This window comes from Petaurus breviceps, unplaced genomic scaffold (genome assembly GCF_028583685.1).
Source record: "Petaurus breviceps papuanus isolate PSGF00001 unplaced genomic scaffold, PetGlider_PUasm1.0 175, whole genome shotgun sequence".
NCBI lineage: Eukaryota > Metazoa > Chordata > Mammalia > Diprotodontia > Petauridae > Petaurus > Petaurus breviceps.
Window position 1 is genome coordinate 41,739,650 of NW_027185764.1, and position 27,506 is coordinate 41,767,155.

At 35.1% G+C, this 27,506-nt stretch overlaps 1 protein-coding gene across 5 annotated transcripts in view; it reads right to left on the reverse strand.

Annotated features, from left to right (window-relative positions):
• Nucleotides 1–899: 899 nt before the first annotated feature.
• The window catches only part of MEF2C (myocyte enhancer factor 2C), a 221,434-nt gene continuing 194,827 nt past the window's right edge, over nt 900–27,506 (reverse strand). For 3 of the 5 annotated variants that reach the window (XM_069085074.1, XM_069085078.1, XM_069085073.1), the window contains 4 exons: nt 16,408–16,580; nt 13,863–13,992; nt 13,107–13,242; nt 900–5,644 (listed from right to left, as the gene is read on the reverse strand). In XM_069085074.1, coding sequence (XP_068941175.1) covers nt 5,323–5,644; nt 13,107–13,242; nt 13,863–13,992; nt 16,408–16,580 — 761 coding nt within the window. In that variant the 3' untranslated portion in view covers nt 900–5,322. The remainder of the gene's footprint in view (nt 5,645–13,106; nt 13,243–13,862; nt 13,993–16,407; nt 16,581–27,506) is intronic. The other 2 variants (XM_069085077.1, XM_069085076.1) reach the window with 1 other exon arrangement.

The window sequence follows — 27,506 nt, forward strand, 5'->3', positions numbered from 1 at the left end:
TCCTTCCTTCCTTCCTCCCTTCCTTCCTCCCTCCCTCCCTTCTTTCCTTCCTTCCTCCCTCCCTCCCTCTCTCCTTCCCTTCCTTCCTCCCTCTCTCCTTCCCTTCCTTCCTCCCTTCCTCTCTCCTTCCCTTCCTTCCTTCCTTCCTTCCTTCCTTCCTTCCTTCCTTCCTTCCTTCCTTCCTTCCTTCCTTCCTTCCTTCCTTCCTTCCTTCCTTCCTTCCTTCCTTCCTTCCTTCCTTCCTTCCTTCCTTTCCTCCTTCTATAATTTGGCATGTTGACTTCCCTAGGTGCATTTCTTTTGAAAAATATAATTGTAACTTTGACAATTAATGTGTTATTTTTATAAAAATGAAAATATATAGACTCTCCTAACTGTTAAATAGCTCACATAATTTAAAAACTGTAAGTTTCCAACACTGCTGTTTAAATTAAATGTCATACAAAAAAGAGAAACATTTATGGTACAGATTTTCCTTTAGAACTTCACAGTAAAACAACAGCAACCACCAACACCATTTTCTATCAGCTTGGCTATGGCCCTCACACTAACCTCAGGAAGAGATCCATATGAAGAAACCAGGCTATGAAAGACCTATCATATAATTACAGTAACAGAAGTATTTAACCAATGACAGGGCCTTATAATTCCTAAACTAGCAGAACAAACAGACATGAGATCAAATTCACAATCTACACAAGCATATATTTGTCTACTAATATAGATAGATCCTTTTGTTTATATACATCTCTATCTTTGTGTATGCTTTCTGAAAATGAAATTTGTCAAAGCTAAGAAAGAGGTGTCCTTGTGGTAGAAGTTACTTTAAAAAATGTGGCAAAATGGAACAAATTTCAACAGTAAAACACTAATTAAAGAAATGCACCACAGACACTGCATCACTAAGAAAGCCAGTAACTTTACTGAATTGTCTGCAAAATACAAATTATACCTTATTTCCAGCAGGAGAAACTTTTGAAAATTTCCCACTTTTGTTCACTACAGACAGCTGAATTAAGTCCCTTGAGATACACAGATGTGGTTTAACTTAGTTATAACATCTTGTCATCTAGTGGCGACAAAGTCCAGCTTATGCCGCTGTGAGCCTCTATTTTAATATTTGTTGCAAATGCTTGTATGCCCTCATTTACAAGCTACTTTTGAATTACTGTCATTTAATGGAAACAAGTCCCCAGAAAAAGAAAAAAAAAGAAGAAAAAAGGATACAGCAAACCATCTGAAGCAATCCAAGTACTATGCCTACAGTGACCCATTTCTGCTCTACTCTAAGAGAACACAGGTAGTAGCATTTAGAGTGAAAAAAATCTGTCATTTAGTTGACCTCTCTGAATCAGAGTGAGGTATGGATCAATTTGAGGTATGCGCAGGCAAAATGTAACACCCGATTATAAAAATAACCCAAATGGACAAATTTGGTGCAGACGGTATGTGGCTAAAAGCTTGGATTGCTCCACATCTTTGGTTAAAACATATTAACAAAAGCCTCTTATTACATCTACAATCTGAAGCATTCTAACATATACCAATATCCCATCAGTCCTTCAAAAGATCTGTAGTGGCAGGAAATTAACGCCATATAAGTGACGACATCACAGCAGATGGCACAAACAGGAACAGATGAAGTATTCCATGTTTAGGCAACAGCCTTTATTGAGGTTTCAAGTGGCTTAAAAAAAAGAAATACATAGCATTTATTTTCTGAAGGAAACACAAGAAGAAAGGGGCAAAAAAAAATCTCTATGCCTAAGTTAAAGACTTGGGTGGGAAAGATAAAACAAACATGTCCAAGTACAAGAGGGCTGACATTCTTGTTAAGAGAGAATTGGCATTGTTATTTTAAAAATTCTCACTTTAGTTAACCTGAAAATGATCTGAGGATGACAGGTATTTTCATATTCATCATTACAAAACAGTTAGATTCTGCCTTTGGGAAAAATATGCCTTTTTGCTATAAAACTGAACTTTCAAAAATGTTGAAATGAACAGCCTCAAAATGAAAGGCACCAATGCATACAATATACAGATTGTGCAGCTTATGTATATCATATCATTGTCACCAATAATTCAGTTTAATGATGTTGCTGAAAACCTCTTAAATTAAGGATTAGCAATTACAATCCTTGAGAGTGAACAAAATGCCACTTTGGGGGTATTTTAACTTGCAATGAAGAGTGTTGCCTAAAAAAAAAAAAAAGATTTCTGCAGCTTGGGTTCTGTAAAGTAATACTCCCTCAGGGCTCTGCCCCAAACTCCTTACATACAAAGGAATCTCTGTGAAAAAAAAAACAAAATTAGCTTTGCAAATACAGTAAATGGTAAATTACCGAGAAAGGTACAAGGGTAAAAAAGATAGACAGTTATTGTTGACAGAAAGTGACTCATCATATTCAAAGTTGTGCTTCTCATTAAATCATCTTTTAAAAATTCTCAGATTATCCCTTCACTATCTTGCCACCACTTCAGATGAATTCAGTGGTGGGAACAAGAGGTGACTGGCATCCATTTTCAAGTGATTCTTTTCTTTTAAATGTTCTTATAAAACCATTGTCAGAACTGCTATAAATAGCCAAGGCTTCATCTTCACCCTGGCTTCTGCTGGTTCTTTAGCTTACTTTAAACAACCACCCCCTTAGAAACTCACTATTCCTTTTTTCCTGTGTTGCTGAGGCAAATTGCAAGGTAAACTACTAATATGGCTATTCTTCGTATTTTCATAGACTGACCCCCTCCCCACCCACTGACAAGTTTCTACTAACAATTCTGAGAAACCCAAAGTGTTTTGAAATGACAAAGCACATTTGTGACATATTTGCATATTTTATACACGTCAAGTTAAAAATCTCAGCAAGAGACTCTAAGAATGGGATCATGCTTAAGGTTAGGAGAGTGGCTTTGAGTATCGTGTGTGTCTATGTGTGTTTGCATTTAATAGGTCAGGGATCCAGTTCCGCTTTTCCTCTGCATAAATATCTTTCTTTCCATGTTCCATGGTCATCTTATCAAATAGGATGTATGAATGAGCTGAATTGTATTCTGCTTAGAGTATACAAAATATGAGCACAAGGCAGACTGGCATCCTAGTCAGGCACAAACCAGAGAACTAATTGGAAATTTCAGTTAGGAAAATAGAGTCCAGTGAGTAAAATCTCTTGGCTTCTGCCACCCAGCGGCAGCCTTTTATGATGAGAAATACACAAAACCTAGGCAAGTTGATGGGGAATGGGTCTTGCATGCCCTAACTAAATTGGATTTGTTTGTGCTGACTGCATCATTTTTGTTTTGTTTTGTTTTTGCTGCGAGTGTCAATGCATCTGATTGGGAGATGAAACTTGATCTCCACAAACCATGTGAAGGAAATTGTTCCTATAGTCTTTCAAAAACTGAAATGACTCTTGGAGAATATAAGCATTTCTTATGGCACTAACTTCTTAAAGGGGAATGACCCAGAAAATAATCCCCAGAGACATATGTTCAATAAGTCATTTTTTTTGAACGAAAAGGGACATAGAGGATCTTAAATGGGTTTTCTTGCAATGGCTATTAACTCTCTTTATTGAAGGAAAAAAAATATGACATACATGCCTTATGCAGAAGTGACATTGTGGGGTTGCCTGATACACTGGGCTCACTCAACAACAGCCTTATGGTATCAACAAGGTTTGTTGAGTACAAGTTAAAATAATACAACACTGGGTACTTGTTTCTATTTCTTTTCTGTAGCATCAAGTTTCTTCATATTTTCTCTAAATGTGGGCAAATATAACTCATTCACTGGGTTACCTCCACATCAATCACATTTTTTTTTCTGACATATCTTCAGGATGTAATGTACCACCACTCAAAGCCCATTCCAGGCAGATTAAAAAAAAACCGAGTACTATATATCAAATTATAGTGGGCTGAATACCAACCAGGTGATTTAGGATAAAGGTCAAATTGTGATACATACTTATTGAATTCCAAGATGCACAGGGGTATAGTATACCTAAGATCAGAAATGGGGCCCTGCATTTGGTAAAATGCAAAAAAACCCAAAAATTCAAAACTGAAAGAACTAATCAATATATACAATGGATGTCTGTTCACCCAATAAATTGCAAATGTAGTTTTTAAAATGATTTAGGTTATGATGTGGTAAATCTAACCCCACAGGTTATCCTTTTGACAACTGATCTTGATTTTGTAAAATGTATGCAGAGTAAAAGAAAACTGAAAGAAAATAGTTACTTAAATGTGCAACTGCACAAATATACCCCCCTCCCACTATTAAGATAACAAAAAACTTCTGCTATTACCATAATTATTATATATTAGAAAGCTATACACAAGCATGTTAATTTCACAGATTTTTTAAAAGATTCTTAATATTTTATATAATTAGAAATACACATTTCAAAAACAAAACTTCTACAAAGAGAAAACAGTTATCTTGGTTAGCAAAGCATGGAGTTCTTCATGGCTTAGGGTAGTGCTTTCTATACAAAAAGTCCCTTTTGCTTTTTTCAGGACTGTTTAAAATATTAGCGAAGCTATCAAGAAAAAAAAACACATTTTGGCTTAAGTAAACTACAAAAAGCCACAAATGCTTTGCAAACTCTGTCTTACTTTTTATATGAAAATAAGCAAAATGTAATGTACATATTTTTATATTTTTATTTAATAAGTGATGCAGACCCAGAATTTTTAAAAATTAAATACGTTAGCCCTCAAACTCCACATTTTTATAAGTATGGTCCTCTTTTAAATGTCTTTGATCCTTTAAACTGAGTGCCATACTCCAATGATATGCCTGAATGTTTGTGAGCATCATTGCTATGTTAGGTGACCTCATCTGTTTCTAACATTGACCAGTGGCCACCCATTGCTGGGTCTGTCAAAACATCTATACATTTTCTATATGTTGCATAACAGCTGCTTTCTCTCTCAGTAAAGATCTGCCACTTCTGGCAAATGTTTCCTTTTGTCTATTTACATGTAAATAACGTTGAACCTGCAACATGACACTATCTATTGTAACATACATTTTGCAAAGGAGCACAACAGTGAAAAGAAGTTAGCCTTAAAATCTATTTTGTACAAGTGTTCTGTTGTACAACTCAAGTGCTAAGCCTATCTCAGCATTTCTGTTTACCTTTATACTGTATCACTGAGGCAATTTAAAAGTACTTTTACAAAACAGAGTACCTGACTTTTTTGTCCACACACGGCACATATAATGCATATCGACCCCCCATTCCCCATTAAGGTATAGCACACACACACTGCAAGAAAAAAAAAAAAAACTAGTAGGTAATAATTTGATCATGTTGCCCATCCTTCAGAAAGCCGCATGCGCTTGACTGAGGGACTTTCCCTTTCGTCCGGCGAAGGTCTGGTGAGTCCAATGGGGGAGTGGAATTCATTCCGATGATCCTCTCGGTCGCTCCCATCATACGAACTGCTACAGCTGCTCAAGCTGTCAACAGGAGATCTCCCCGCCTCGTGGCGCGTATGCTGTGGGTATCTCGAGGGGGTGGTGGTACGGTCTCTAGGAGGAGAAACAGGTTCTGACTTGATGTTGAGGCTTTGAGTAGAAGGCAGGGAGAGATTTGTACTCTGAGATAAGTGAGTGCTAGTGCAAGCTCTGTAGGAGGAAAGGAAACCCAGTTACAGATTGAGGAGGCCTGGAGCCCCCAGGAACGCACAATCACTCTCATCCACATAAACATCAGCTTAAAGACTCATACCAATTCTTGTGTATGTCAAGAGGGTGAAGGGTACCTAAGGAAATATTTAGACTGAGTGGAAAACTGAAGCATCACTAACTCAATATAATTCAAAGTGATGCTGTTGTTTTTTTTTTTTTAAACCTTGTAGCAATTCCAATATTTAACTGGTTCAGGCCTTAGGCATCCTTTCTCTCTAGGCTCTGACATAGTACCTAAGAGCTTTCAAAGGGATCTGGGTGGCAGTGCCCAGAATTATGGTCCAAGAGATGGTGGTAAGAGATTTTTCTGCATCCTTGAAATTTTGCTTTACATTTTGTAGGACCTGAGGGCATAGTATCTAGTTCTCAAATGAGACCTCCCTAATCAGTAAGACTGTGTTTTGACATTATTTTTATATGTATGCACCTAAAAACTTATGATGAAGGCTTTATATAGTGACTAAATAAGCATATGAATAATCAAGTTGTATCCTTTTTATGGAAAGTGGAGAGATTTTTAAGCTTCAGATGAATAAGGCCCACAAAGCTCTCCATATAGTAAATATTTCTCTTTTGTGTAGGATCAGGGAGCTGAAAGAGGAAAGGAGACTGGGAGCTGAAAGGTGAATATATCTATTGATATTTTTCAGGTAGTTATAAATGAATGTAAGATTTTACCCTTGACAATACATGTAAATAAGTGGAAATTCTTTATTCCTACTTAACTATGCAGGATGAAAATAGAGTTCATTTTCTCCAACTATATTACTTCCATTAATGTTAGTCAGGCATTGCCAGGCATGTGAAACTATAAGAATAAAGAAAATGCTGAATGTATGTCTCCCTATTATTCTAAAGGCATATATGGTCAGGTATGTGAGACTGGATGGGAGAAGCATATTACAAAGAAAACCTGGTGGTGATACAGTTGTGCTTAGAACATTTGTTCTTCCTTGTATTCCTCAAGAGCTTGCACTTCCTTCAAAATATAGAAGAAATAGTGATCTACAGGTCTTAGGAAAGAAGAATTAAACCAACCTTTCAAAGGATACTGATAGATAAACTGTCATTGGCCAGGATCACCCAAATAAAAGGTTTCGTGCGGAAGTTGGGAGCATTCTAAGGTAAAAACAGGACTGCTGTTCTATACACCAGGAGGATACCATGGCAAAGAAGGTTGACATATACTATGTATACCAGCACAACCTGCTTCCTGCTTCGCTAGGAAATTTCAAAAATCCCCCCCCCCCCTTTAAATCAAGGAAGAACAAACATAATGACTTGTACATGAAGACCCACCCATCTCAAACAAAGGGCCCCCAAATCTGCTGGTATAAGCTCCTATTTCATTTTCCAATTTAAAAAGAGGACCTTAAGTGCTATTTTAAATTTTGTTGTGAATGTGAGTATGTGCATGCAAATTTGGGAGAAAGTATATGACAGAGGGAATCACTTTTGTGGGAGATATAATAAGTGCTCAAAATGTATAGGAATATGAAATTAGAAAGAAATGAGAGTTTATGAGTGATGTTTTGTACAAAAGCACCACCTACTGGCAAAAAATTACTTTCCCTCTCCTATTAATGCATCACTTAATATAGGAAATTATCTGAAAGGAGAATGATTTGTTTCTTTAATAAACATTTTCTTTCTCTAACCTCTATGATTCTATAGAAGCAAATCAGTCTTGATATTATCTATCTAGACACCAAACTGACTTCACATGATGTTGCAGGTATGTTTATATTCTTTGAGCAATTTAAAAATATTTATTATGTTATATTCTATCTTAGTCTTACTGTATTCCCAGATATGAATCACAGACTAAGTGAGGGAGAAATTAAAACAAGAACATCAACAAACAACAATGCTACATCTTACATTTCAAAGGTGGGATATTTGCTCTTGTTTTAAGCTTTACTTGGTGATTATTTTATGTAGTACTTAGCACAGAGTAAACAATAAATGCTTGTTGTCTTGTAGCAGGAAGAAAACCATCTTTTGAATTTGGAGAAAGGATTTCTTTTTTTATTAGACTATATGACTAAAATTTAATTAAATACTTTTAGGGTGAATCAAACACATATTTAACAATATATGTCTTTAAGGAAACTGAAAATAAAGTGACATCAATAAATGTCTTTTTCAACTCTGCAATTTAAATTCTGTCTTCACTGGCAAAAGGAAATAGAGAAATGAAAAATTATTCTGTGAATTGTATTAGTGAAGACAATAGCTAAGTGGACAAATCAGGCTCCCAAAACCAACCTTCATTCCCTTAAAAAAAATTCACAAACTTTTTTTCTCAATAATAAAAATATCTTTTTTTCATGTGTGGGGGAGGGACTTGCATTATTTGTATAATTTTTTTCAATTCTCATAAACAATTAGATTCTTTCAATCCTACTACCATTATTTTTCTGATGAAGAGTGGAATACTAATTATCCTTCCCTGTAAGGGAATCCTGATTTTGCCTTTCACTAATCACGTGACTGTGCAGTCACATTTAGAGTTTTTGAGTTACATCTTCAGCAGTGGAATGAGGTGGGAATATTGTTGCCATCTACCTCACAGGGCTATTTTGAGGAAAGCACTTTGTGAGCTATTAATGTTTTAAGTATATTCATACAAATACTTTAATATGACTTTTGGTGATATTTTATATATGTACTTTGTGAGCTATTAATGTTTTAAGTATATTCATACAGATACTTTAATATGACTTTTGGTGATATTTTATATATATATATATAAATATAATTCATATGTTACATATATAAAAACATATTTCTAATAATGTGTTAGAGAAACCTCTCTAAAATCTTGGGGGAATATGTCCACAAATATGAAACTTTTAGTTCAGTGACTAGATGATTATATTAAGTACTTTGTTACAAAATACATCATACTATGTGACTATTCTAACACAAGAAGTTAATAGGTCAGTTTTCTTACTTATTATTTTCTTATTTTTAAAGAAATAATTTTGGAACATGAAGAAAAGTCAATTAAAAACAACAACACCAATTTAGCATTATTCATGCCAGATTCAGATATGGGAATCAGCAGAAAATTGTGGTTTGGCGTTTATTTAGAAAATTACTTTGGACATAGATAATTATGAGGAATATGTGCTACTATTGAGTAGAACATGTGGGAGAGTGAAAAAGCCTGATCTGCAATCTGCTCACATTAAAGTCCACACTGAAAGTTATCATTTACTACTGATGCCAAATTTAGAACTGGGAAAACACCTACCTTTCCCCGTATTCGATCAGAGATCAAATATGACTGGATAGTTTTATTCAAATTCTTACTGCCTCCGCCTGTAAAATATATTAGAGTATCTGACCTATTTTTACCTAACCTTTTCAAAGTTGCCTGTACCCACAAATAGCCGTCTACCATATGCATTGCACACCCACTTCATAAGAATTGATGTCTGAAAATGCTTAGGAGGAATGCCATTTTAGATAATGGAAAAAACACCTAAAATAAGAGGGGCATTTCCTATGGAAAGCCCATGGGTATTGTTGAGTTTTAAAGAAGAAAAGTAACTTTAATGGAAAATGACCATTTTTAAAAAAACTTCACTCTTAGTCACACAATTTACTCCCACTGATATTGCAGGGCCAGGTTCTTCTGCCACAACTCTACTCCCTACATAAAACTCCCACTAACTTCTGGAACTTGTGTAGGAGATTACCACCTAAAGTGAATCATTCTTTACATTGGATGGATAGAATCGGATGTCAAATATTTTTTTTAAGCATAATTATGAAGGTCTAAAGACATTTCCACTTAAAATAATACACACATTGTTCTCTTTATGTTTAGTAGAATGTCGATAGATTCAGTGACACTTTGATAATTACACTGAACTGCCAATGTCCATTTTGCCTTAGCTGACATTCCAAAATATCTTGCTTCCTCCATATTAAACAACTTCCCTTTAAAACATCAGAACAGTTTGTGATCCTGGATCTGACCCAGTCTCAATAAGACATTAATCTTATTTGCTGTCAGTCTTTCAATTGATTCTTATGAAATGAATCTGAGTAGCTGAAATGATACATTTGAGAGAGATGTTATGTAGCAGGGGGAATTTTTGCTATTTAAAATAACTTTTTCATGTAATTTAATTACTTCAAATTAGGCTAGCATATTTGAGGTAACTCTCTTTTTAAAGAAACACTTTGCTTTCTAGGAAGATGTATTTAAAAAATATATATACCTTATTATTTATAGAAAGAGTTGGAAAAAATAATAACAACTATGTGTGTGTGTGTGTTTGTGATTCAGTCAGTCAACTAGTAGTAAGTATGTACCAGATACTGTGTTAAGAGGGACTAAGTGTGTGTGCACTCATGTCTCTGTGTGTGTGCACTCATGGTTGTGTGTGTGTGTGCACTCATGTTTGTGCATGCACACAGCCATATGTAATATTTGGACAGAAGAAGAAGGGTTATATTTGCTATATTATCCAGGGACTTCAATCCAACAAATATTTATTTATATACTAGTTAAAAGTCACTGAAAAGTAGTATGGTAACTTCTTGGGCAAAACATGTATGATGAGAAAAAGCATAGAAGGGAGCTTGGTGTAAAATCAAATCACCTTTTTTTTTCTTTGATTTTATCTATATTCAATGCTCAATTACTCCCCTCCCCCTAGCTTGAATTTATTCTTTATTTATTTTGGTCCACTGAAACCTTTGCTCACTTATTGAAACTCCTTTATTGACTAGCATAGAATCTGGTTGCAAATATGTAGTCATTTTCTAAAAAATTACAAAGAATTGATGAAAAATATAAATGAATATGAATTTAAACTTTAAAATAACCTAAAGTGATAAAATATCATCATTTATGCCCCCAATAAAGCCACTTTTGAAACTAATAATGGGGCTTTTGATTTGTTACTGTCAATTTCTAAGAAAATCTTTTGATGATCATTTTGATCGAAAAGTTTAAAAAAATTACCTAGACGACAATATTGGACAGAATGGGTTCACTGTTGTGGTATAGCAATGTAATACCACATATAGGGAAAGAAAAAGATGTGAGTCTGGTTGCTATTTTATACTTTATTATTCCTTGGGAATATGATTGGAAATATGATTAAATAACACTCCCTTGGGAAATTAGTATTTCTGGATTAAGTGAGAAAACTGCCAAGTGAGTAGAAATATACCGATAGCATATATTTGAAATATTTCTACATTTAAAGATCATCAGAAGTAACCAAATCAGTTGGAGTTAAGTCACACTATTGGCATTTTAAGATATTTAGACAGTTAATGTAAGATCATATTGGATCTTTAATGATAATGATGAAAAATTAGAATATACATGAGAAATATGCTGTGAGGTGATATCTTATCCTACTTTTGATCTCTAGTTCTAAATCAGTCACTGGAAAGTGAAAAAAAGGAATTGGTGGTCTATTAGAAGAGTTAGCAGTGTCAATCAACTGTTGGGCTCTTTTATCTGAATTTAACTTAATTTTTTTCTAGAAATTTATCTATCTGAACATAGACAAAGACTCACACACGAGCGCAGAGACTCACACACACAGACACAGACACACAGACACACACACACACACACACACACACACACACACACACATACTGATCCAGCTAACTTGACCGGATTCAGAAGAAATCTGAAAGTGTACTGAAGTAGCATAAAAGAATTCCTTATCTTCTAAAGGGAAAAGCAGGCTAGAAATATTGAGGGAAAGCCTCCATGGCTTAGGGTTGTCTTCTTTTTATTTTACAGAAAATTTAAGGATATTGGTTTCTGGTGTTACCTTTAATAGTTCTTCACAGGTACTAATACATTTATATAAATAATTAATTAATTGATAGATAATTTCTTTCTTTTTACATCTCTTCTCTATTGAAATTCTACCCTGATCCTCCTGGTATCATAAAATTGAATTGGAGTTCTGGAAGTTTATGTAAGCAAAATGCAAACTCTGGCCAACATTATTAAAGTAGAAGGTTTCTATAAGTTTGATGAACTAGGTTTCATGTACAACTACATTCAGAGAGGTTTGCCTCCAGGAAGATGGCCACCAGGGGATGGATTTTTTGTTTTTTTCTGACTACAACAATTCACAAAGATCATGTACAAAATCACAAAGGGATTGTAATTTGCATCACTGGAGGGAGTATTCATATGGATGAAATCATGTAGCTTTTGAGGTATGAAAGTTCTTTACCAGCTTTGCCATTTGACTTTTTAGAGATGCAGATTAGGAAATGGCAATATGGGAATACAAAAAGTGAACAAAGTTGACTCAAGATTTAATTTGTATCCTTTTCGGTTAATGTTTGGTTACATTTAAATAGGAAATCATTGGAAACAACTGAGACTAAGTATTGATTGGGTATTTGACATTTGCATATCCAGTTTCTTTGGAATTTTGTACCATTATGGTATTAACAGATTTAGGTAACCTATTACCTTGTAAATAAATATGTTACCCATAGCTTATGAAAAAACAACTTTATGAAAAGCCCATTATAATAATATCAAATTTCAGGGATCTGTAATATCAAAAGCAAACCACTATATTCCTCTTGCTTCAACAGGGTTTTGTTTTTTTTTTTTTGTAAATTAAAACCACAAGCATGGAGATATTAGTAATGCTTAATACAATTTTCTAGATTAAAACATTTCCTAGTCCTTTGTTTAGTTAGAAATATGAGCTTGATTTTTATTTTTGGCATTAATCTCTTTATATTATAAACACTACAGGTACTCTTGTACTAAGGAAATATCCTAAAACCACCACAAGAGGGCAGGGATATACATTTTCTGGTTTCAGAAAACAAAAATTAAGTATTCTATCCAGATTTAAGTAATTAGGTTATATTTTTACAGGGCAGTTACAAATATATGAAGCCTGTATGTCACTTGAACAGATGGAAATATGACAATTCTATGATCAGATTTTAACCATGTAAAATTTTATTTTCACTTATCCTAAATAAGTTTTTCTCAATTATGTTAGAAACTTTTTAGAACTACCAATTGCAAATTTATTCTCTATCTCAAATGAACTTTATATCTTGCTTGGAGAAAAACCTAAAAATATGTTTTCTATTTTATTTAATGCTGCCCCGAAAGAAATAGCAATGCATTTTGCTAATATAAATGGAAGACTTAAGCCATCAATAAAAATTTACCTTTCTTATTAAAAGATATAGAAGATTGCAATTAAACTACATGCTTTATAAAGGTGTTGATCTGATAGTTGTTTACAGTTTCAATGAAGGTTATAGTATAGTAATACACTATAGGTTAGTGGATTGTAATACCTTACTACATTTTTAAAAAGCAGCTTTATCTCTTAAAAGACTATAATATAAAAATAATATTGCTTACCCCAGTTGACTGAGGGCAGATGGTGGCATGTTATGTAGGTGTTGCTGTTGCCAGCCAGTTACTGAACCAAGATGAAGGGCACTGGCTGTATTAAACCCAGAGAGAGATGATAAATCTGCACTACTCAGGGAGTACTCTAGATTGGGGGGAAAAAGATAATCATGGAGAAATAATTAATTTTAAAATGATTAAATAGTGAACAGAATCAACATTTTTATTTCCAAACACTTTCATAACTGCAATTATTTTATGTAAGAAAGACAAGGGTGTCATTTTTTTAATTAAAAAAGGAAAATACTAAATGTTGGGGGGAAGTTACTCTTCCACTCCAGATAAAATCATCTAAATATTAAAAGTATAAATTTCTAGGATGCATCATCATTACAGTGCTGGACTATATTATGTACATTATTCAGACTCCTACATTTCATCAACTAGAAGGTTTCCTAAATAACATTGTAAGAGACAGAGCTCATAAAAAGCATCCTTTCTATGTAAAACGATGAAGTGATATCTTAGATTTCCTGACATTTCTTATCTATCAAGTTGGGTTAATGAGACTTTCAACTACTTAAGAAAAAAAAAAAGATCTCTAAGTTCAACTGATCTTAACAGAAATATAGGTGACATTTCAGTATTATGCATATACACAAGGGATCACCATAGATGTTCTTGACTGACTAAGAAGATAGACTTTTTTTTTGTCTTGCTTTCTTGTTATTAAATGTAGTATTTATACTTTATGAAGATACTCACCAGTACCATATGTTGTTGAAATGGCTGATGGATACCCTCCCATTCCTTGTCCTGGTAAAGTAGGAGTTGCTACGGAAACCACTGGGGTGGCCAATGACTGAGCAGACTGGGAGTTATTTATCCTTTGATTCTATTAAAGTAAATAAAAAGGACATTATTGATTGATTTCAAATAAATTAAACATATTAGATTTCAGTATAAGTTTTCACATTAAAACATATCTTGGTACAAATTTCATGAAATTAATCATTTAACATGTGCCTCTATGAACTCTGCCAACCCTATCATTTACAATCCTTCAAGAGACCAGCTGTTGCCATAGTAACCCATTACATCAGTATCTCCTAGGCAACTGAACTAGTAACAAGCAGGATAGCTTTATTGTGGGTAAAAACAGACCATGTGGAAAACTGATGAAATATGTATACTGTACTTCCATTGTTTCAATCCTCATTCAAATGCAAAAAATTTTTTCATTAAAGTCAACAATAATGGTTTTTATGTGAAATTCTATAAGCAGTACCATAGTAATGCTGTATGTCAAACTTTGACCAGAAGATGGTGCTCTGACCACTTCATTCTTTCAAACCCTGTTTAAAACAAACTTCTCTCAAACTAGGAAGCAAAGCAGTTAACATTTATCTGTAACTCCTTTACTTCAAGAAGGTTTAAGGTCCACTTAAACCTAATGACTACAAGAAACCTAATTACTAGAAAAAAATACATCATAATAAGGATATAAAATACCTAACCAGAGAGTTTTAAGTTCTTTTTGTATGCTACAAAGCAGACACACTGTTTAAAACTTGGCACTACATAGAGAGAGGTTAAGTTGGAAAATATAATGACCCAATGTTCTTTTCACCTCTGAAGCATACTGGAAATTATAAATATTTAAAAATTTAGCAATATCGACCCTTTGTGGTAATCTCTAACGTTTCTCAATTTCACCACAGGCACCAACTCTATCTAAAAATAACAATCAGTTTCTTTGCATGATTAAATTTAAGGGAGCGCTACCACCACTTACCAAAAGCAGATCGACATCCTCAGACTGAGAGCGTAGGAAAGGAGTATTAATAATTAGTGCGAGTAAATATTTATCATTGGGCAAATTCCTTTCAACATAATGAAAAGCATCTTCTGATAGGCACAATAGTTTAAACAGTTTTTGAACCCAGTCTATAAAAATAACTCCTCACAAAGGCATTCTTTGTTTCCTCTAATGAGATGTTTGTCTCAAATGTGAAGACAATCTATCCCGTTTTCAGCACAGGTCATTGTTTCAGCATTCATTATTTCACCACCAGAGAAAAGATGACACTACCAAGTCTCACTGGTGGGTGAGGCTGGAGAGTGGCACCTGGTTGCCAGAGCCCTGGCCATTCGTAGATAGAATCCCCAGGAAAGTATATCAGCTTTAAGAGCCCTAGAATAAATCATTGATAGAGACAGCTTGTCACTGCTTCAGTCTGCTGGAGTATAGCCCTGTAGGAGACCATATTTATTAATTTCAGTTTTTTCAAAAGGGGTTACTCCATTTTATGTGATTTTGGGGGGAGGGAAATTTTCAAAATTAATTTGTACTGTGCCATAATATATTAATCAGCTCACAGTACAAGTTTTGCCCTGATACATCACCGAATAGGAGGAAGAAATGTGTTTACAGCATGAACAAAATCTATCTACAGAATATTTAAAAAAAATCAGGTGTTTATAATGTTCTCCCTCTAATAATAAACTAATTTGCAGAACATTGATATGAGGCCTTTTAACGTCAAATCTAGCCCCACTATAATAAACTGTAGATTGTCAGGTACAAGAAGAAATCAGAAAAGTACATAGGCCCAGGGATTTTTTATGTATTATTTTATTCCTTCTTAGAAATGACTATTACCCCTTTATCGTTGTAAAATGTGACCCCTATTCTTAGAGTGTATGGGATTTAAAAACAGTTTGTCTTTGGCTATTATGTTATTGGCATGGAAGCTTAAATTGAGTTTAAGCACAGATGTATAAGACACACTAACCATCATTACTGAAATGAATATAAGAAAGGAATCTAATAGGAGAAAATCTTTTTTTGAAATTATAGAAAATACTTTGTATTTTCAACACCTTGAAAACATCAATCAAAGAATACAGTTAAAAAACCATTAACACCTTAATATTCTGCAAATTTTATTCTCTTGCCAACTGAATATCTGACATAAAATAGTGATGTAGAATGAATGATTCTTTCTAAATAGAAACTAGAGACACCACAATGAGGATATTGTCCATGTGCCCTGACACCAGCATTATCAATGGGCCTTTCCTGAACACTCTTTTTTTTTTTCCTATTTCAAAAGGAAAAAAAAAAAGTACACGATAATAACAGAAGCTATAGTTGGACACCAAGTGTCCTAGCAGAGCCACTGTTTTGTTTTTATAGTTGAATTTGAGGAATTATTAAAAATGATCAAATATATTTTAAGAATTCATTATAGGAAGCAAAATATTAAGAAGGCAACAGAAAATGCATTAAAATGTAGTCTAGTATTACCACTGATGGCATTGCATTCTTGCTGCCTGGTGGAATAAGGACTCGGAGATCTGGTTTACGGTTGTTCATTCCCAGATTCATCGGTGGTGGAGACTTTGCTTGCATATTCTTATTCAAGTTTCCAGGTGAGACCAGCAAACCTGGTGAGTTTCGGGGGTTGCCATACCCATTCCCTGTTTTAAAAAAAAAGTGATTTTTTTTAAAGAAACCCATGTTGAAACATAGTTCCAAATATCATAACGTGTCTCTGTTAAAAAGAAAAGAAAAACAATTTAACAGTCTTAAAGGTGTAAAGTACAAGCGTAGAAAAGCAATGGAATTACTGAATCTACTGTATTTTAAACAGTTTTAAAAAATCAAAAAAATGAATTCATACAACATTTGAATAGTTTCAAAGCTGAATTTTACTAGAAGCAGTTTTACTAAGCAGATTGTTAAGATGAACTTGTGTCCTTAAAACTTTTTTTGTTTTTTTTACTATTTAGAAAAGTCAGGAAGAAAGTCAGACAGTCTTATGGTCTAAGAAAAGCATACAATTGTGCTGTGCTTTAATCGACTGGCACAACACAGGGGTCTGACTTTCCTTCCTGACTCACTCCCTTTGACTTCACTGTTTTTTTTTTCCTTCTCAAATGAAGCAAGGATAGAAGAGCAATACTGTAATTTCTAGGATGTGCAGGAGGAGGAGGAGAAGCTTCAGGAAGGTTCTTAAATCTTTTTGTCATTCAGTTCCCCTTTTATTTGAGCAAATTCTCCCTACGGTTGTTCTTCAGTCCCTCTTGCCCTTTTCGGCATGTTCTAATAATAACTCTGATGGGCTGGTTCTTTTGACTGGGCTCCCATAGAACTTCAGAGGGCAGCATTCTGCCCAGTAGCTACAATGAGCTGAGGCTGCCCTAAAATGCTGATTCATCACAGTAAGGGAGCAGCCACCTCACAAGGCAGTAGGGGAGTTTCAAATCTCAGATGTTTAGCCTGAGTCGAACAGGGGGTGAATGGATGTTTGAAGGTTTCTGCTACCCCATTTTTCAAAATACATGAAGAAAAATTGCACCTTGACTTCCCACTCAGTGACATGTAGGACTACAGAGAATACCATCTGGGATGTAATCTAAGCCAGGATGAGAGCAAATTTTGAAATCAGATTCTGGGTCTCTACCATGATTAATGCAGGAATAGAAGAAATCATGTTATTATATAATCTCCAAGTTAGGAGGAATCTCACATGGCTACCAAGTGTAGTGAGTATGTGAACAGGAAACCTTATTAGAACATCATTGAAAGTGAGCATCCAGCCTCCAGTTAGGGGGGACTCATCACCAATCTGAGATTGAACACTGCTTTTAGATAGCTTTTTTTTCTCCTTCTTCTAATTTCCTAACACAGAACTGGAATTTAACTTTAGTGCCTCCCTATTATCTCCAGGATTAAATATAAAATTCTCCGTTTGGCTTTCAAAGTCCTTCACAACTTAGTCATTTCCTATTTTTCCAGTTTTCTTACATCTTAACACCCCTGCACATACTGACCCAGACACTTCATCATCTAGACACCAGGCATTTTTACTGGTTTCAAATTCTAGGACCTGAAATGTTATCCCTCCTCGTGTCCACCTCCTGACTTCCCTTTCTTTCTTCTCATATCACCTCCTCCCACATCTACAAGAGGCCTGTCCCAGTTCCCCTTGGTGCCAGTGTGCCAGTTTACCCTGTACATATTTTGTTTAGGACCTATTTTCATGTTTGAAGAATTATTAGAATATAATCTCATTGAGTTGCTTTTTCCTTTCTTTGCATCCAAAGAATTTAGAGTTCCTGGAACATAACAAATGCTTAATAAATAAATAAATGCTTGCTAACTTGACTTGACTTTTTACCAATTCTTCCTAGTTCTGCTTTGGGAGGTATAAATAGGACAAGTCTAATCTGTCTTCCACATGATAAAGGTTCAAATGCTTAATGGTAACAATAACATTCTCTTCTCCTTCTGCCCCCCTCCCCCAAACCATCATTCAGGATAAACGTAAGTATTTCTTTCAAGCAATCCTTATGTGGTACAGGGTCTAGGCCCCTCTCTTTCCTGGCTGTCCTCTTCTGAAAGCAATATGGTTTGTCAGCATTTTTAAATTGAAGCACTCAGAACTGAACTCTATATTCCATATGTGGACTATGACAGCAGGACTATCATCTCCCTTGTGGAAAATATGCTTCTTTTAATGTAGTATAAGCTGACATGAGTTTGACTGTAATGTTATGATGCTGCTTTGTACTAGCTTTCCCTTCCAGCTTCTTGTCACATGCAAATCTGATAAGCATTCCGTTAATGCCTCCATCCATGTACATCACTGAGAAAAACAGAAGAGGGCAGAGTTAAGGCTAGAACATGGTATCCTACCATTAGAGACCCCTCCCCAATTTGACAGCGATCCATTAGTTACCAATTTCTGGTGCTGGTTGTGAATGGTTGTGAATTCAGCTAATTGTACTAGTTTCTCATCCACATCTCCCTATCTTGTTCAAAAGGATAGGGCAATGTATTCTTAAGAAAATGAAATTTGTCAAGTGTTCTTCTGAAATCTTGGCACACTATGTAGCATTCTCCTAATGTATCAATCCAGTAACAGTGTCAAAAAAGCAAATGAGGTTAGTCAGACAGAACTTCTTGATGAATCCATGTTAACGCATTGCTTTTGGAGATTTGCAACTGGATTCAGTTATCATTAACTAAAACTATAATAAACCAATAAGAAAACTAAAAGCCCCTTCCATGGGAACCCTGAAGGAGGCATTTCTATCATCATCATATCGATAATAGCAAATGTTTATTCAATGCCTTCTATATGCATGGAATTGTGCGAAATCTGAGAATTTAGGAAAACATGATCTCTGCTCTCCAGGAGTTTGTATCATTAAAAAAGAAAGAATAACATAAAGTAGACTACAAGGGATTTGGATATACAAATTAACAGGAAGGAAAGATCACTATGAACTGAAATAATACAAAAAAATTCATAGAGGAGATTGGACTTGGAATTTATACTTGAAGGATAAGGAGGAGAAGAGGAAGAAGATACTGTTACAGGTAGGAGAAAGAGACAAGTAAAGACATGTTATCAGTAAATCTCATAGACTATTCACATTAGGGATTGGCCTATGTGCAATGGTTTGTTTGTTGGAGAAGGAGAAATAATGTGGGAGAGGCATAATCATAAAATTCTAGGTTTACAGATGGAAGGGACCTTAGGGATTATCTGTTTTCCACTTCTTATTTGACATGTAATAAACTGAGAAAAAGAGAGAGACCCAAACTGACTTGGCCTAGAGTCTAGGGCCTAGACCAGACCTCGCTTTTTCCATTGTACCATGCTGTACTTGTGACTAGACTATAAAAGATATATAAACATATAATGGATAACATATAATGGCTCTGGGATGGAATTGATGGTGACGTTGCTTCCAATGATAAATTCCGTGATGTTGTAAGTGTCAGATATCTGGACTTAATTATTTTTTTAAATAAAATTTTATTGTTTTCAATTTGTTTCCCTCATTCCCACCTTCCTCATTCCCCCACTCCCCTCTCTTCTTAAAAAAGAAAAAAAAAGAAAAAACCCAACTATTGTAACAAATATGCATAGTCGAACAAAACAAATTCTGGATTTAATTCTGTAGATAACAGGAGCTACTAAGGGTACAGGAGAGTCAGTAACAGGAAAAGCAGTACTTTAGTATGGTTACTCTGAAAGTATTGTATAAGACAGATTGGAAGGGAAAGAAAATAGAACTGAGAGAGATCAATTAGGAGAATATAGCCATAGACACAATATAAGGTCATGCGGTCTTGGACCCTGTAGCAGTGGGAAAGACAAAGAAGGATATATTTCTGGATGTCTTTTGAACTGAAAAATATTTGAATAGACTATGGAAAGCATGTTTATATACTATTTGTACATTATTATATACTGTTCGTTTACCTGCTTTGTCTTATGCATGACTAAATTAGTTTCATACCCACAAAGAACGAGTCTACCACAAGATTAAATTGGTCAGTTATATCATATGTGAAATTCTTTAAGTTGCTAGGGGGAAAATTCCTGTGAACAGCCCCTAGACATAAACAACTTCCCCATAGTAAAAAAAGTTAGGACAATTACTTAAGGTCTTTAATCAAGCCAAGAAATAACAAAAAACATCCATCATTTTTCTTTACTTTCTTTTCTTTCATTTATCTGAATGATTTTCTATGGAGAAAAACTACCTGTCTCTGTTATTAACACTGAATCACTAAGAGCAATATAAAACAAAGTATGTGTTCATCTACAAATGTGGGGCTGCAAAGTCATCCCTTAATAATGTCTAGAAGAATTTTACCTTTAAAGTTTCTTAGTGAATAGTTATTGTGCATCTACTAGCAAATTTTTCATTAATTGGATTTACTAAGGAAGATGCAAAATGAAATCTATGAACAATTTTGCATTGTATGTTCTTGTCAATTAAAATTCGTACTGATACACTGAACATGTGTCACTCAGCTATTAAACCCCATGTGAGATTTGGTTTAAGTAAACAATCAAATGGAAAATTAGCTGGGTAATTTCAAAAGAAAGAAAAAAAAAGTCAGTTAAGTAGTGCAGTGAAGCTTGAATAGATCAGAAGAAATGGAAGTCTAGGCTTGTTCTATGCTGATACTGCTTTGGTTTGCATACAGGAGCTATTTTGCTAAAAGGAAGTAAAACCGCCTTGTGAAATGTGTTGTCCTACGATATGACAAGTACTGGCCCAATGTGAGAAAATGGAAATGCTTCACAGTGCCTGTGTGGTAAGCTGTCATCCCCCCTCCCCTTATATAGTAAACTCCTTGAGAAATTCCAGCAAAACTCACATTTTCTTTGCCTAATTAAAAAAAAGAAAATTATTTTAAAAATAAATAAACTTATATTTTAGTTCTCTCTGGATAACATATAAAACTAAAAGGTATGTCATCCCCCATTATTTAGAAACCATTGGCATTCTAAAACATTGGTCACCTATAGCTGATGCATTTACATGCTGATGTAAAATATTTGGAACAATGATGATGCTTTTCTGATTGATATTTTTAGAGCATAGTGTTATTTTTAAGAACTACTACAATCTGCTTTTTACTAGTTGATTCCTGCTGTTTTTGGCATCTTATGCCAGCTAGCATTTTGGAGCCATATAATAACCATTTCTGTTTCCAGCCACCAAATTGTTATTCTTTTGGCATAATATAGATTCAGGAATGCAAGGCTGTGGATCCTAAACCAGTGATATAGAAACCTATCATTTGAAAATCAATGATGAATACATGCATGTGGTTTATAGCTAAGGAGAGCCTGCATTTAAGCTAGCTCAAAAACCGCATCCTCCTCTTTACTCAGAAAGCTGTGGCCAGCTTTGAAGCAGTTGTCCCACCTTAAGGTAAATTTACCAAAGAAAACGGGCCCATTTACATTCCAAGACTCCAAATCCAGCAAACCATCATACACAAAAGGGTGTCCACATGTGTGCCTGTGAGAGAGAGTATGCGGGCAAGCACACACACACACACACACACACACACTTACAGGCACACACACACAGAGCAAAAAAGCTACCCTCATAAACCTTCTAATATACAGATTAAACCTTTACTTTACCCTATACTTTAAAATTACCCTCCGCCTAGACCATTATCAATTTAGATGTGACTGCATTCAGAATGTCACATTCTACTAACCACTTGAAAGGACAAAAATTATATAGCATGAATGAATGGATTTCCTGATTATAGATTATAAGAAAATGAAGAACAGATGAATTTTCGAACTAGTTCATTTTAGAAATTTTTTTATTAAAAATTATTCCTCCAAATAAAATAATTTAGGGAATGCCAAAGTAATTTATTCAGGAAAATAATAAAAAGAAGCTTAGGTGTTCAAGTTTCTAAAATAGTCATAATAAAATTTGTGCAAATTTGTGGAACTTGAAATGTACATCTCAGGAGAAAAATATTTTTTTTTCTACAAAGTTAACTTGCAAATACTTGTTTCTTTTTCCCCCCTTTAAAAAAAAAGTTGCTTCCTATTTTAAGAAGCTGTAAATTCAAAGAACATATTCCTGGCTAAGGTTATGAGGGGCATATTTGCTCCTTGTCTCACAGAGCTCAATTGAGCAGGAGCTTCTTTCCAGCTCAAAGTTCCGAAAATGAAATTTAGACTTACTTGAAATGCCTGGCATTATTATTAGGTTTTTTTAATTTGCTTTTTGAATGTGACTCAGCCCTTGGTTACAAATACAAGGACATAAAACCAACCAGCAAAAAATATTTCTGTCCATAGTTGAGGCCAATCAGAGGAGAGGCCAATAGATCCATTTGCCCTGGACTTCACTCTGAAAGGAGGCTTCCTATGTCCTCGCTAAACAACCACATTTCAAGTATAGAAAAAAGAGTGAATGCTTAATATCAGCAATTGCAATGCATGAAAGCTAGGCATTTTGCCCATAATCAGCATACTTAGAAAAAAAATGACTAGAAAATAATTTCTTAAATTAAAATTTCAAATTCTCATTTTTTGGATGCCTGACTTTGTTTTCATATATTCACATTAAAAGCTAAATAGGGCCTCAAAAAATTGGAAGTTACTGGACTTTGGCGAGTCCTTGTCAGTGCTCTTCTAATATTCCAAGATAGAATAGCCTTGGTGTCAGCTCTTACTTTATTCTCAGCGTCATTTTCCATAACCAATCACCACCAAGATCAATTATTTTTCATTCCAAATATCTCCTGGATTCATCTTTTTTTTTTTTCTCTCAGTCTCTCTAGTGGAACTGCTGCCATTGTTCTTATCTTCTCATGCCTAGATTTTTCATCTTAGGCTTCAGTTTAATTCAATAAACGTTTAATAAAAACCTAAGAACCTACTCTGAGTACAGCACTTTGTTCTGGCTGACTTGTCTGCCTTCAGCTTCCTCCTTTCCCATTATGCACACCTGCCTCACCAGGCAAATCAAATACTCCTAGCCAAGCTTTTACTATGATAAGCTCGTGCTTAAGAACTTACAATGGTTCATCCACCATGTAAAATATGAACATTTACCCTCTACCATCGACCAGTGAAAGGTGAACACTTCTGCCTGGTTCCCAAGGCCAAGAGTATTCTGCCCTTATCCTAACCTGTCCTGATCCGGGCTCCACTCTTGACTCTATGGACTTTCTCTACCATGCCACAGAAACCTCTTCACTATGAAAGTCCATTCCACCCTTGGACTTCTCACACTAGAAACACATGCCACCCCATTAGCCCCTTCCTGATTGACCACTTCTTCCTAAAACTTCCATTTAAAGGAAAACAGGCCAGCCATATCGTTATTCTTTCCAGGCTCCATTCTCAACTCTCCAGACTTTTTCAATCAGCTCCCCAGTGAGTCCTTCCCCCCCCCCCAACTTCTTTTGATGTCTTGCCTTCCCCAATTAGAATATAAACTTCTTGAGGGAAGGAACTGTCTTTCTTTCTGTATTCCCCAGATCTTAGCACAGTGCCTGACATATGGTTAACAAATGCTTGTTGACTCGACTTATTGACTTAATTGTACAACCTGTTTTCCTTCTTGGAATGACTTTCTTCTTTAAGTCTTACCCATTCTTTAAGGATCAACTCAAGTCTTATCTCCATTAAATCTTTAGTACAGTGGAGAAGAAGTTGGAGAATCTGGATTAAATCTCATTTCTGACACTTACTATTTTCACAACTTGGGCAGATCACTTAACCTTCCTGGATCTTAGTCTCCTCATCTGCAAAATGAAAGAATTGGACTAGGGGGTCTCAGAATTCCCTTCCAACTCGAGGTCCTTTGATTCTATGAATTTCTCTCCTTTTTTTAAATTTTTAATTCTATTGTATTCCTAGTAAGAGCAACACAAATATTCTCCAGTTGTTCCTGGTAAATTACTTTTATCTTTTTAATTCAGAAGTAAACTCCTTGAATACTGGGGCCAATTCTAAAATTTCTTTTTCATCTCTTCCAGTGCCTAGCTCAGAAAACAATACACACTTAATAAATACTGAATTCTTTGGGCATATGTTTCTTTTCCATCTGACTTTTTTTGTTTGTTTGTCTAACAAGTTTTTTGAGATTTCTCCCACTGATTAGGTGTCAAGTCTACAGGAGATTCTTAATCCAAAAATATCTCTTGGCATGAAGGATTCTGCGTAAAAGTTTTTAGCACATCTGTGTTTGTGGGAGCATAGGTTCATAGGTCTAGAGCTAGTAGTTACTCCAGATGCCACCCAGTCCAACTCCTTCATTTTAGGGATTAATAAACTGAGGCCTAGGAAGATCAAGTGATCTGTTCAAGGTCACACAGTTAGAAAGCATGTGAGGAGGGATCTGAAGTCAAATCCTCCAGAGGCAGCATTCCTACTGTAGCATCCCATGATATCAAGATCTGGCCCTAGATTATATGTCTTTAGGTTGGCATAAATAGACTTGAATTTTGCAAATATTCCTGAGAGAAGAATATTTGTAATTTACTTTTCTGTGTAAGTGACTGTGATTCTCATAAGGTTCTTTCTCCCAGGACAGGGGTTTCTAAACTGGGGTCTATGAACTTAAAAAAAAATGGTAACTGTATTTCAGTATGATTGGTTTCCACTATTATCCTATATTTTTATTTTCTGTGTTTAAAAAACATTATTCTGAGGAATCCAGAGGTTTCACCAGACTGACAAACTGGCTCAGGACACAAAAAATGTTAAGAACCCCTGTCCTAGGCAGAAGCATGTGGTATATAACCTGAGTTGTGTACAGAATTAATGTAGTAACTAGATACTATTCAAAATTATACTAAAACCAAGCTTTGGATAAATGTGAACCCTCCTCTACCTCATAATTTGATCATTTTGAAGATTTAGGTGTCTCTACTCCCCTTGATACTTGTGCAGAATTTCTATTTCAGGTGTTGAATATGTATGGGTGGTAAAATAAACCCCATAGCTCACCACTGTGACAAAATTAGTCTATTAATGTATGAGATAGGAAACCATGCACGTGCCCACCTACTCTATTTGTTTATGTAGAATTAATTGAAGATTCTTTTTCACAAGTTGCATCTGTTCATCATTTCACAGTACATTACCTTGGCTAAGTACAAGTGGTAGAATTAAAGCCAAGAGAGGGGAGTGTTCACCAATGGAAAGGAAATATTGTTTTTTAAGTGAGATATTATCTTCTCATTTCATATCAACACAGTTGATTGTTGTTTTATGCTATACCCACCTCAAGACATATTTAATAATGTCTTTCAGTAGCTTCCACCAAATGGAAGACAAGCTGCATGTTTTGATGAAGAGAAAACTGTGCTGGGAAATTAGAATTTTGTGTTCTGTTACAGAACTACCACTATGGGACCTCACATAAAATCTCTCAATTTCCTAAAGCCCCAGTTTCTTCATCTATAAAATGGATACCTTAGTACAGAAGTGTGATAGCCAGATAGAGCACCAGCCCTGGACTCAGGAGGACCTGAGTTCAAATCTGACCTCAGATACTTGACACACTTACTAGCCATGTGACTTTGGGAAAGTCACTTAATCCCAATTGCCCACCAAAAAGCAAAAAAAGCAAAAAAAAAAAGTGTGATAGCCTTCCCAGATCTAAAATTCTACAATCTAAGTTATCATTTATTTCATCTGTTTAGTAAATAGAGAAATTGAGTTTGGGCAGTGTTAATAAATGGACATTTATGCTTGGACTTCGTTAGTGAGACCACACAATGGTAGCTCTCAGAATTAGAGAGAGGCTAAATTTGTAGTATTTTTTTTTTCATTTCCAAAGCCATGACTTTGAAAGCCTCCAATATGAGCTGGATTTGAAGAGTGCTTATTTCCATTATCAGTCTGGTCTCATTCTAGAAATACTATTATTCAGGTAATAGGCAGATGATGAAATACGACATACAGGAAAGTCATGTTTTTCTAAGACAAAAGTGAATTTTGGAAAGTTGAATTAGATATTCTACGCTTATTAAACATGTTATTAAGCCTAATAAATGATGACTGTTTGATTACTAAGCACCAGTTACTATGTAGCAGGCACTGGACTAGGACTCTGGAGATACAAAACCAAAATAATCCCCCATCCTTTTATATTTTATAAGGAGAAAGGGTGGAACAATACATAAACAGTTAAGTTACTGCAAACTTATAAAAAGTAAATTCCAAGTAATTTGGGAACATGAGCAGATTTGGTTAGGTCAGGGAGATCAAGCAAGGCTTCATGTTGGTATGTGAGTTGAGTTCTGCAGAAGGTTAAGAATATTGGCAAGGTGGGTGGCTAGGTGATGCACTGGTTCTGGATTCAGGAGGACCTGATTTCAAATCCAGCCTCAGACACTTGCCATACTTACTAGCCACATGACCTTGGGCAAGTCAATTAACCCCAATTGCCCTCCAAAAAGCAAAAAAAAAAAAAAAAAAGAATAATGGCAAGTGGAGGGAAGTAGAACATTCAAGGTATAGAGGATAGCTTATTCAAAGACACAGAGATGGGAAATGGAATGTTGCATATGATGAGCATCCAATAGGTAGTTCTGTTTGGAATTTAGGACACAGAAGGAGAGTAATAGGAAAATTGGGCCCAAATAATATCATAAACTGAGGCAAGCTGGATATTGGGGGACCTCAGATTTAGTATTTTCTTCAATTCCCTGCATAGTTCTTTGTTTTATGGGTTATAATCTGGATGATTAGAGGAAATATCCACATGCATGAGATTGATTACAGGTCATTTGAATATGTATGTACCTTCATGGTTTAAATAAGGTACTTTGCTTTGATCTGAATAAGGAAACCTGACTTGAGGTCAATATCTTAATAGACAGGCAAAAACAAGGAAAATTCCTATGGAAAAATTTGGTCATCTGATTGGCTGTAAGCCATAGAAAATCCTGATATTAATATAATAAACCATATTATTTGGGGTGGTTTCTCTGTTCATCCTATTTGAGTAGTATGTATGTGTACATATATTATTCAGTTGTTTTTCAGTTATGCCTGACTCTTCAAGTCCCCATTTGGGTTTTTTTTTGCCTTTTGGAGG